The sequence below is a fragment of the Denticeps clupeoides genome, chromosome 10, assembly GCF_900700375.1.
Source record: "Denticeps clupeoides chromosome 10, fDenClu1.1, whole genome shotgun sequence".
Lineage (NCBI taxonomy): Eukaryota > Metazoa > Chordata > Actinopteri > Clupeiformes > Denticipitidae > Denticeps > Denticeps clupeoides.
The window spans coordinates 22,588,982-22,602,621 of NC_041716.1; the positions used below are offsets into that span (position 1 = coordinate 22,588,982).

General features: G+C 42.4%; 1 protein-coding gene across 16 annotated transcripts in view; it reads right to left on the reverse strand.

Moving 5' to 3' along the window:
* The window catches only part of hspg2 (heparan sulfate proteoglycan 2), an 85,939-nt gene extending 76,770 nt beyond the window's left edge, over positions 1 to 9,169 (reverse strand). For 15 of the 16 annotated variants that reach the window (XM_028995006.1, XM_028994997.1, XM_028995007.1 and 12 more), the window contains exon 1: positions 8,820 to 9,169. In XM_028995006.1, coding sequence (XP_028850839.1) covers positions 8,820 to 8,882 — 63 coding nt within the window. In that variant the 5' untranslated portion in view covers positions 8,883 to 9,169. The remainder of the gene's footprint in view (positions 1 to 8,819) is intronic. The other variant, XM_028994994.1, reaches the window with a different exon arrangement.
* Positions 9,170 to 13,640: the final 4,471 nt, after the last annotated feature.

Consider the following 13,640-nt stretch of genomic DNA (forward strand, 5'->3'; position numbering starts at 1 on the left):
TAACTCAAATAAAATATAATAAAACAATTCATATTTTGTCACTCTTTGTAACAAAATGGTGGCTAAATATCAGAGCAATAACAATACAATAAACACAAAAAATGAAAAAGATACAATAAGTTGTTTGCATAAGAGTGCACATTTTAAAGACCACAAGTTTCAAGCCAGTCTCAATACCAAATCTCCACCAGCCTACTGATTTATGAGCATGCCAGGGGTGAGATGGCCTGGCATCTAGTGAAATCAATTCCATTCAATCAGTATTATGTTTAGATCAAATAATCCGTCACATTTCCTCTACTTCTCCTGGTTCTCTGGACGTGTACGTTTTGTCTTTTTTTATAAATTTGCCAAAACCTCAAGTAAACCTTTGTTTTCATGTTGTGAAAAATGTAATTCCTTTAATTAATTTTGAAATAAGACTAACATGCACTGTACATTTTTTCAGCCTGATTTGCTGCTGCCTGTTGCTGAAAGACAGCCGGGAGATGGGACACTGGGACACTGGGACACTGGGCCTGTACCTTTATCATCGCATGTACTGTGGATTATGGAATCATCTGGTTTACTAAAATGAGTTTGTCTCTGTTTTTGTCATTTGTAATGCATTTTATATATTCCATTTGCACACGTAATGTGACCTGAATGTAACCATGCGGTCAGCTATGATGAAGAGGCTGTCAGTGCTGAATCCAGACCACACGCCCAATCGGTTCCACGCATGTAAATGGTTTACAAAAGCAAACAGTAAATGCCCAAGCACTTTGTTGGTGAATAAATATGTTTATAACAAAAAGAATTCAAATGGAAAAATGGAATTCAGGGAAAACAAAATGTATTATCCCATTTTATTGAAATTTTTACCATTTTATTCCTCCACCTGACTAAATTAACATGTTTTCAATGCAATTAAAATACTATAAAAGCTCTGTTCTACCTGTAATGACCTCAGTGTGAACCCTCACTGGTCTCATGATTCGGTTTGATTATGATTATCAGTTGAAGAATCACGATGCAGCCCATTCATTTTTTACATGATGTTTTCAACTACTAGAGTTACGGTCTCGTACACCCGTATGGACACTTTGATTTGCTATAATGAGCAGAAAAATGGTCTGTGTTGATTCTGCATTTCCCTGATGCCACAAATGCCAGAAAAATAAGGAATCAAAACTTTTGGAACAAAACTTTCCTAATATCAAACAAAAATACGACATTGAAATGTAAAATAAGAGGCTGAAATTTTGAGTTTCAATTCTGTCTTTTCAGTCGCTCCGCCCTGTTTTACGTTTACGCTGGCTCTCTGAAAGTTCCGGGGGACAGAGCAGTCACTCGAATACCTGCTGGCTGCCGCCACAGTCACTACCAGCATTACTTTTTATACCGCCGGCAGAAATTCACCAAGCAACGGCATTATGATAAAACCGATTATCAATATCGAGGCACATCTGCATTGCAATGCATTTATCAAGATGGACGTATTCTACCCACTGATCGGAACAGGAACACCTGTTTTATGAATCGCACATAAAATGAAAGATACGCTCGTATTGATAAACGAGGCTCTTATTGTGATCGTGAAAAATGCCATTTTGAGCTGGACTACAAAAATATAGTAAAATCATTTGTAATTTTTTTTGATGTTTTGGGCATTACACAAAGACATGCCATGGTAATCTATAAATAGGCTGTTATTTCCGGCAGTGCACAGGAGACACTGCGGGTCTCCAGTTTCACACAACATATGTGAAACGTATTAATAACTGTGACAGCAGCTCAAAACACTTAAGACACCGGAGCTCATTTCCTTCCATGAGCCCTTCCTGAAACTATTCTACATGGGACTATTTCACATATGACATGGCCGACTGTCACAGCGTGCTCATCACTGCATGCTCAGACCAGTTCTTTATAAAGAGCAGACTGAAACATGGCTACTGCTGACACCTCCCAACCACTGGCAGAGAACAACGGAGAGGTTAGCACACAGACATTATATATTAACACATTTTCCCATATTTCAGTTCTAAAAGTCACACACACAACAGCCCAATGGTTAATACACTATGACCCTAGACCTAGTCAGTCCCACTTACTACCATTTAACCCTGAGTATCTCCAGGAGGCTGTTCCTGTCACTACAGATCGTAAGTCGCTCTGGATAAGGACGACTGATAAATGCCGTAAATGTAAATCTAAACTTTGTAACCAACTTGAGAGAACAGACGCTCACATCCGATGGCATCTGGCACATTGGAGAGGCGTTCTGTGAACGGATGAGTCCCGGTTTTCATTGTTCAGGGCAGGTGGCAGCATGTGTGGCGTTGTGTCGGTGAGTGATTTGCTGATGTCAACGTTGTAGATCGCGTGGCCCATGGTGGCCGTGGGGTTATGGTATTGGCAGGCGTATGTTATGGACAATGAACACATTTTGAATGCATAGAGATAACATGACAAGATCCTGAGGCATATTGGTGTGCCATTCATCCACAACCATCCCCTCTTGTTGCATGATATGCATGACAATACACGGCCCCATATTGCAAGGATCTGTACACAAATCCTGGAAGCTGAAAACATCCCAGTTCCTGCTAATATTCAACAACTTCACACAGCTACTGAAGAGGAGTGGACCAACATTCCATCGGCCAATCAACAAACTCATCATCTATATATGATGCCCCGCCCACACCCGCCTGTGCAATATTCATGCTGCACCAAACACTGTTTATAAGTGTTCTTATTAAAATGAACCCACAAGGGCAAGCTATCTGTATTACAATATTTTGTGTGTATACACTGACCTGCAAGTAAATGGATTTAAAAAGCTAAAATAGTAGCCAGTATCGAACAAATTAAACTACTAAATTAAACTCATCAACTCTATATGATGCACCGCCCCCACCCCCTCTTTAATGCATACCTGTGAGTAGAATGTAATAGCTCGGCAAAGGAGAAGCGCTCACTAACACATTGAACATTTGTGAAAAATATTTGAGAGTAATGGTTCTTCTGTGTTTCACATCTATGAGTTCAGCTCATGAAAAATAGAAGCAAAAACAACCACCATAAAACCACCATTTTATTCCTTTCAACCCAGTCATTTCTTCATGTCAGTCCCAAGCTCAGGTAAATGGAGGCTGTTGCATCGGAAAGAGTGTTGAATGTAAAAAATGGTCAATGATGGGCAATATGGTCTAAAAATGATATTAGAACATCACCAGACACCCCCGGTTGCCGGTTTGAATCCTGATCCGTCAAAGTGCCACTGAACAAAGCACCGTCCCCACACACTGGTCCCCAGGCGCCTGTCATGGCTGCCCACTGCTCACCAAGGGTGATGGTTAAAAGCAGAGGACACATTTCGATGTAAAGTATAATATAAGTATTTTTGTCCCGTCCAGGCTGGTGAAAAGCCAAGACTACTAAATCACACACTTTTTTACCTTTAGTGAAATTAGTGAGCAGTGTGAACTGGCAACCTTCCGATTACGGGTCCGTTTGCTTACCCACTAGGTCACCACTGCCCGAAACATCTGCAGTCATGATCCCTAAAAAAACACTGTTTAGAAGTGTTCTTATTAAAATGAACCCACAAATGCAAGCTATCTAATGTTTTGTGTGTATACACTGACCTGCAAGTAAATCACATGGATTTAAAAGAGCAAAATCACTAAAAGGTTAAAATAAGGGCCAGTATTGAACAAATTCAACTACTAAGGAGATCAGGACAATTATTAAAATTGGCTTAGGACCTGAATGAAGAAGAAAAAAACGGTTTTGTGGAGTCAAATGGCAGAAAAACACTTGAAATTAATCTGATAATTGATGAATCGCTATGCAGACATGAAGTATTCTGCATCAGTGCAGCGCAGAGCATGAACGATTATATCATAAACAAGTTGTCTGCTGCGTGGCGTATTTTATCTTACCGGGAGTTTAGCATATTGTTCTCCAGCTGAGCCCCGCGGGGTAGCACTGCCACGTTAGGTCTGAAAGCAGCTTTAGATTTTCTCCAATGAGCAGAAAAATGGTCTGTGTTCAGTCTGCACTCACCTGATGCCACAGACGTCTGAACCAGCCGTTTGTGGATTCAGGATGTAACAAGTCAAATTCAAATTTTATTTGTCACATACATAGTCATACAAGGTATGATATGCAGTGAAATGCTTTTAGCGACTGTACAGACCACAGTATTGCTAATGTTGCACGTATACAATGAACACCAATATGCAAATATTGCAAACATAACCAAATATTACATAAACATAAAATATGTGAAACAGGTAGGGTGAATGTGTGCAAATGAGTGAGTATCTGTATAAAGATAAAAAAAAAAAAAAAAAAAAAAAAAGTAAAAAGAGCAGAGGTTTTGTGCAAAGTGATTTTGTGCAAAGAGTCCAGAGTGAAAGTGCTGGAGTGTATTGGAGTTCTATGTAGTGTTGTTGTTGAGAGTCTCTGGTGAAGCATGAAGAAAGGTGTGCATTTAAAGAACCACCACCAGAATATACACGACTGTTACCAGGTGAGCGAGGACTAAACGCTGAGTTTATCTGCTCATAGTAGCAAATCAAAAGTCCAAGGTGTCCAAGACATTAACTCTTGTATCATGAAATCATCATGTGACCATGTAGAATATTTATGGGATTCATCGTGATCGATATCGAGGCAATGATAACCGTAATCGAATCGTGAGACCTTTACTAGACATTCTACCAGCCAGCAGTTTAATTTGTCTCTCTCTGAGCTACTCTAGATAGGGCTGCGCAATAATGGCCAAAATGATAATCATGATCATTGTAATGACAATTATTAATCATGATTATTCACTATTTTAGGTTAAACATTTTTATCGCACTTTCTATTATGAACAAACAGTAAATCAACATTTTCTGGTTTCAGATATGACCGATATGAAAGATGAACATCCATTTACCTGCTTATTGTGCAACAACTATAGACAGGGCAGGTCCATAAACAGAGGCATTTTCAATAGATTTGTTAAAAAGGAAATGGAATTTGTTACAATAACAAGTTATTGTTCATTATATGCTGCTCTTTACCCGGCAGTCCAAATTAAGCTCACTGAGAAGTTCAGTAAAATCGATCAGGAAAGCTGGATCCCAAAGGTTGTTCTTTAGCTGTGCAAATTCATATTGGAAAGTTTCAGGCAGTACTAGTGCTGCCAACCATTTCAAAAGCACCATCAGTTATGATGGAAATACAGTTGTGTCTTAGTAACAAATTCCATGAAAGTGTGGAAAATATCTTCACCTCTGTGTGTTCTTTTATTAGTAAAATGGTCTGGAATTACTTATAAAATGTTCGCTCGTTTTGCCCGTACCGTCAGAGAAGCGTGATTGAATGAGTTTGGAACTCCGTCCAAAGATGATAGTGATATTGCCGCCTGCTGAGAGATCGACTATGACATCTAGTGTATGTATCTATTAGGGTTGCCAACTTCTTCAACCCCAAATGGGGGACACTTTCTTGCAGGTGTCACCGTCACAATTTGCAGCTCAGTCTATGCTTTCGTTAGCCTGGTGGTATGTGATTTAAATGTAAAAATCGTGATTAAAATTCGATTAATTGTGCAGCCCTAGCTCTAGATCCCGGTTTCTGACATTGAGCTGCTGCGGAGACGTACAAGCATTAAATGTATCAGAGCCACCGAGCGCCAGAACTGCTGATCTTCAGATGGACCAGTGGCATCATAATGGACACAGACTGTGGACGAAGGTCCTCTGCTACTGCAGCATGTGGTACATTTTGAGGTGGAGCACTACCATGACTGCCTCTCTTGTAAAAAAAGACATGGAAAGAATCCCTCCCATGACAAACACACCCTTTCACTTCCTCACGTCTGTTTCCTTCCCCCAGGGCACGTAAAAGTAACCCACGTACCAACTCAATAGAAAATGGCCCTCAGGTGAGGCAAACACACCTAAACATGCTGAAGCATGCTCATTCATCGGTGAATTCCGGTGAGCTGATATACAGTAAAAAACAAATACCTTTATTTAAATTAAAGATAAATTCATACAAACTTCTTGATCCTATCTTCACAAAGATAATGGCAACTTTTCCAAGTAATGCAGAATAAAAAGTTTGTGTGTGTGGAAACATTTCTGTTTAAGACAGTCTGCAGGGTTCATTTCCTACACAGGAAGGTGAATCAGCAGCGCAGAAATGTCATTGCTATCTGTTCCTCTAAAGACATCCTCGAGTAAGGAGCCAGGCTTCCTCCTCCACCATCTCTCAGGAAGCACAGGGAAGCCCATGTTTGGCATCTGTTAAGATGATGTTGAGTTAATGAGTCAGCACTACAGGACGTTGGCCCTCCTTTTTTGGGGCCATTTACGCCCTCCTTTCATTACAAAAAGTGTACATCCTGCTATTCATAGTCCTCAGTCCATCAGTTTCTTCTGCTGCTCCCTCAGCATGATGGTTACCTGACTGTTAGCCACAGTCCATGGAACGAGCGTAAGCTTGTCTGAAGAGACGTTTTTATGTCATTTTATGTATTGAGGACCCATATGCTAGGGAGAATATATTTATTATATTACATTCATCTTTCATTTTCATTTACAAAAATTGGATTTTAATTTTAGTTTCATAGCAATGTCCAAGTGATGTATTCATTTTTTGCAGCTACGTCAGTCAGGGACCCAAAAGCGTATAGTATTATAAACAAAGCACAATGGAAGTGTTTAATATTGTATTACACAAGATAATTTAGTGAGTTGTACAATATGTACATGAATGTACAACCATTTATACCAAAAACACCATCACAATTCTGTAGATCATATTGTTTTTGTAATAAACAACATAATGTAATTTATGTCATTTATAAACCACTTAAATCCCTCATTACAAACCTATTTATAAAACCATTAATTCATTAATAAGAGCGACACGGGTGACTTCATCATGAAGTTCTCAGCAAAAGAGGACACGTTAAATATTACACAGAAATGTAAATTTTTTTACAGCCTATTACAACTTGAAGATATTAATGCATTTCTAAAACTTCTGAAGTTATTAATTCTTTTTTTATTAGAAGAGATAACAGGAAGCAGCCATTAGACTCTACACACAAGACAGGTATTCAAGTCAACGCAAGTCTCAGGACGCAGAGCAGCGGTGATCCGGGTCCGACAGTACACGCTGGAGGGGGGACGTGTGCGGGGGTGTGGGGGTCAGAAGAGCAAATAAAAGTCTCATCAGCATTCACAAGTCTACAGGTCTGAGCAAAGACACAAGGGGACCACCTGACACAACAAAGCCTGGCTGTTGTCTCTGATGTGATCTGAGACAGGGGGACCACCTTTTATCTCACCAAATACGCTCCCCCACACGCATACATTATATTCACACACTCCCGTTTACACACACACACACACACACACACACACACAGAACCTCCCGTTTACACACACACACACACACACACACACACACACACACACTCAGAACCTCCCGTTTACACACACACACACACACACACACACACACACACACACACTCAGAACCTCCCGTTTACACACACACACACACACACACACACACACTCAGAACCTCCCGTTAACACACACACACACACTCACACTCAGAACCTCCCGTTTACACACACACACACACACACACACACACACACACACACACACACACACACACACACACAGAACCTCCCGTTTACACACACACACACACACACACACACACACAGAGAGAGAACCTCCCGTTTACACACACACACACACACACACACACACACACACACACACTCAGAACCTCCCCAATTACACACACACACACACACACTCAGAACCTCCCCAATTACACACACACACACACACTCAGAACCTCCCCAATTACACACACACACACACACACTCCCCAATTACACACACACTCAGAACCTCCCCAATTACACACACACACACACACTCAGAACCTCCCCAATTACACACACACACACACACACTCAGAACCTCCCCAATTACACACACACACACACACACACACACACACACTCAGAACCTCCCCATTTACACACACACACACACACTCAGAACCTCCCCATTTACACACACACACACACACACTCAGAACCCTCCCCATTTACACACACACACACACACACACTCAGAACCTCCCCATTTACACACACACACACACACACACACTCAGAACCTCCCCATTTACACACACACACACACCACACACACACTCAGAACCTCCCCATTTACACACACACACACACACACACACTCAGAACCTCCCCATTTACACACACTCTCTGTTCAGAGGACAGCAGCTATTTCGAGCCACTGCATACCCAGCCAGGCCAGCTGTTCTGGGATCAGTTCAGGAACATACTTTACTGTTAAAACTGGAGTTCACCGCTTTAAAGAGCCACCACACAGATGTTGAAAAAAGCTTCACTCATATAACAGTGTTTCTATAACTAATACTTGCAGTAAAGAATATAAAAGAGATGGAGGCTGCAGGATAGCTGTTCTGCTAACAGAACTACATGTTCGAACTTCATGCACACAACTGTGAAAGAAAGTTTGAGGTCCATCAACGTAACGCGTTCGAACTTAATCTCCTGCAGCTCTTCCAGGCGCCCCTGAGACCACCTATGAATAGCTTGTTTCTGTGGGCAAAATTAGACGCTAAGTTCCATACAAAGTTCCATAGTAGAAACGGCGACTAGTATTTCATTACGACACGGACTGTCCGATTATAAAAGTTGCCATTTTATAGAAGAATACGTTCATTCCCCGACTCTGTATCCGAGCTGTACTCACGCTGCTCACTTGTGAAGTCAGGACCAACGTGACGAAAAGTGTCCCGATTCGGTACGTGTCCATTTTCCTGCAGGCTGGACGGACGGAACCGAGCGACTCTCCTGTGATCCAGGCCGCGAACACCCACCCGTCAGAGCCGCCCGCGGTGGAACTTCATCCAGCTCCTCGGTGCTCAGCGCGAAACGTCCTGGTTACCATAAAACGCAACAAACTGGCTGCAGGACGCCTTCTTTCTACGATGTTCGCGTCACTGCGACTTCGCCACTTTCCTCCAGAACTCCCGAACTCCCGAACTCAATAATCACGAAATGCCAGGAGCACGCGCGCCTGCCAGCTGGAAAACGCGGAGCGGACTTCCGGGAGCGGGTGCTGCCAAGATGGAACGAGTTCGATCCGACTACTTCCCGACTACGTTCCTGTAACGTTCCTGTGACGCTACGTCCCGACGTTCCTGTAACGTTCCTGTAACGCTACGTCCCGGCGTTCCTGTAACGCTACGTCCCGGCGTTCCTGTTACGCTACGCCTGACGTTCCTGTTACGCTACGCCCGACGTTCCTGTTACGTTCCTGTAACGCTACGTCCCGGCGTTCCTGTTACGCTACGCCCGACGTTCCTGTAACGCTACGTCCCGACGTTCCTGTTACGCTACGTCGCAACATTCCTGTAACGTTCCTGTTATGCTACATTCCGACGTTCCAGTAACGCTACGTCCCGGCGTTCCTGTTACGTTCCTGTAACGCCACGTCCCGGCGTTCCTGTAACGTTCCTGTAACGCTACGTCCCGGCGTTCCTGTTACGTTCCTGTAACGCTACGTCCCGGCGTTCCTGTAACGTTCCTGTAACGCTACGTTCCTGTAACGTTCCTGTAACGCTACGTCCCGGCGTTCCTGTTACGCCACGTCGCGACGTTCTTGTTATGCTACGTCCCGACGTTCCTGTTACGCTACGTCGCAACATTCCTGTAACATTCCTGTTACGCTACATTCCGACGTTCCTGTAACGCTACGTCCCGGCGTTCCTCTAACGCTACGTCGCGACGTTACGCTACGTCGCGACGTTCCTGTTACGCTACGTCCCGACGTTCCTGTTACGCTATGTCGCAACATTCCTGTAACATTCCTTTTACGATACATTCCGACGTTCCTGTAACGCTATGTCCCAGCATTCCTCTAACGCTACGTCCCGACGTTCCTGTTACGCTACGTCCCGACGTTCCTGTTACGCTACGTCGCAACATTCCTGTAACATTCCTTTTACGATACATTCCGACGTTCCTGTAACGCTATGTCCCAGCATTCCTCTAACGCTACGTCCCGACGTTCCTGTTATGCTATGTCCCAACATTCCTGTAACGATACGTCCCGACATTCCTGTTACGCTATGTCCCGGCGTTCCTCTAACGCTACGTCCCGCCGTTCGTGTAACGCTACGTCCCACCGTTCCTGTAACGCTACGTCCCGCCGTTCCTGTAACGCTACGTCCCGCCGTTCCTGTAACACTATGTCCTGGTGTTCCTGTAACGCTACGTCCCGACGCTCCTGTAACGCTACGTCCCGCCGTTCCTGTAACGCTACGTCCCGCCGTTCCTGTAACACTATGTCCTGGTGTTCCTGTAACGCTACGTCCCGACGCTCCTGTAACGCTACATCCCGGCATTCCAGTAACGCTTCATCACGTCAATTCCAGTAACCACAACATCTCGGCATTCCAGTAACGTAACATCCCGGCATTCCAGTAACGTAACATCCCGTCAATTCCTGTAACGCAACATCCTGGCATTCCAGTAACGTAACTTCCCGGTATTCCTGTAACGTAACATCCCATCGATTCCAATAACGTAACATCCCGGCATTCCAGTAGCATAACATCCCAGCATTCCTGTAACGTAACATCCCATTGATTCCAATAACGTAACATCCTGGCCTTCCAGTAGCATAACATCCCAGCATTCCTGTAACGTAACATCCCATCAATTCCAGTAACGTAACATCCCGGCATTCAAGTAACATAACAACCATATTAATTTATTTGTGCAATGAAGAAAGAAACATTTAATTGAATTCAAGACAGTATGTTGTTGAATCTTAGATTATTTTGATTTCATGTGCTTCACTGGTATAAATCCAGAGAGAGGCAAAATGGTCAAAGTTGTCTCCAAGAAGAAAGCTGTGATCAACCAGAAGAAGTCTTATGTCACATGTTGTCATGCTACTGAAGAATCTAAGTGACTTTGAATGTGACAATCAAAGATTGTTGAGCTCTTTATTCTTGCTTCTTTTGTTTTGACAGTCTGGCATTGCCACATTAAGCACAAGATAACTCATATTAGTATTTTTTTTTACTAACCTTTTAACCATCTAAAAATCAACTTGAGTAAAAGTAAAATGATTAGTTAATTTAAACTGCTTCATTTCTGTAGCATTTCCTATTTCATTTTACTAATGCTTTTCTTGGAAACCCTTATTTGCTTCCTGGTGTTCCAGTATATATCTGTTTCAGATGGTCTACAGATTCAGGAATACCAGGCATCTGGACTTCTCTATGGTTGTTTGAAATATTCATACATTGCAAAATGAAAAGGTTGTTAAAGGGTAGAGTTCATTTTTGTGTTCATGGACTCCATCGTTCTTTTATTACGTTTATATCCAATAAAACTGACAGCTGACAGGATTAAAAAACATGAGCAAAATCTGCTAAAAAACTCATAGAACTCTAGTATAACTAGTATTTTACATAATATAGTATTTTAGTCTTGGTAGTCTTTCAAAAGTTGCCTGTTTACATAGATTCAAAAACAGTAACTGCCATAAAGCGTTTGTTGGCAGATCATGAAATGTAGTGTCTGGTGTTATTAAGTGGGGTGACCAGATGTGTGTGTGGATGGAATTATGGTAGCCTCTGTGGATTGCTATGTGAATATGATCACCTTTTTTTTACTTCAGCTTGAATTGATTTAAAGCTGTTAAATGCATAAAGCTTGTGCTGTGCTACATATGAATGTGTACAATGATTCCATGTATTTTATTTACACTTTTTATTTCCCTAACTGTTTGAAAATATGCAATAAAGAGATCAATTTACATAAAATAATAATACGCACCAAAGTCTCTAATCGTTGCAACCCTAGCAGTGGCTAGTTTCTCAACCCATTCCCATCCCTGATTTAAGAGTTAATTCAAATCATTGCATTTACATTTAAGTAAATAAAATCATGCTTTTGTCACTTACATTCCAAAATTCATACGGTTTTGGAGTGTTAATCTTAAATACATTTATACTTTTTGCATGGTCATGACAACATTTGCATTTACATTTCCAGCATTTACCAGACGCCCTTATCCAGAGCGACTTACAACCAGTAGTTACGGGGACAGTCCCTCCCTGGAGACACTCAGGGTTAAGTGTCCTGCTCAGGGACATGATGGTAGTAAGTGAGGTTTGAACCTGGGTCTTCTGGTTCATAGGCGAGTGTGTTACCCGCTAGGCTACTACCACCCTGACAAGACCATAAAGTCTTGCATCACGATATTATACTGAATTAATTTTGCAAGCATTGATAAAAATTTTAATGGGCCATTAAAAAGATGGCGCCGGTGAGGTCGGCTGATGTCACGACTGCTCCAACATCATTACAATCATTTCACTGCATATCATACCGTGTATGACTGTGTACGTGACAAATAAAATTGGAATTTGAATCATTTTATCTGAGCTCAATACCTCAAAGACTTAAGAAACATACCTGTTTATTCATTAGAACAACCTATCAAAGTGCAGAGTGCCACATCAGTAAAGAAAGTGACTTGTTCCAAATAAACTACTGGAACAGGACCAGAGCCATGCTCAACCATTCGCACCATCCAACTTGTCAAGTTAACTCACCACCCACTTCACAGGTTCATTTCTGGTTCATTTTCACTGGGACTTTGGTACAGTTTACTGACGATGTAGAGCACTGACATCTAGTGGCTAAATAAGACTTACAGAGCAGACCAGGACACCTCAACTAAATTTCACGCAGCTGTCTTGTAAAAGGACTGTAAGCATAGGAAAAAGAGAGAAAATGCTATTTATTATATGCAATAATTATAGTTCATTTACTGTTATTTGCATTTACAGCATTTGCCAGATGCCAGTCCCACAGGGACACACTGAACCTGGGACTTTATGGTCCTCTGATGAGTTAACGCTACCCATTAGAATACTTCCACCCACATATCTTTAAGAGCGTTGCCTTTAAAAGGCAGAATCTATTTTTACATTATCATGATGCTTCCTGTCTGAACTGCACAAGCAAGGCCTGTCACTGTGTGACATCACTACACACTGTCATTTTTTATTTCTTCTTTCACATATGACAGCTTGATATGTTGATGTCACAGTGGCTGGTGAGGAAACGCACATGAACGACTATCAAGACGGGTTTATTACATGAAGCACACGACAGGGTAAACCTGACCAACATAGGGGACCGGCACTGTCCACCGTCCACAGGTGTCCGCCACTCTAATTAGTCTCGTATATGCCCTGCTGATCTACTGCTCCTCTTCTTCCTGGGACACCACCGGACACAGGACTTCACATGTCAATCAGAAGCAGTGGATGAATGCAGAGGTACACGAACCGCTCAGAGCTTGACACTCCCAATTCAGGAAGGGTGACAAGGTGGCCCTAAGAACAGCGAGGGCCAAACTGTCTCGAGCCATTAGTGGCAGGACATGTCACAAACTACAGGACTACACCCTCTGCCTGTGACCCCTCCCTACTGGTGGCGCTAAATGACCTCTATGCATGATTCGACACACTCGACAGTGATCAGG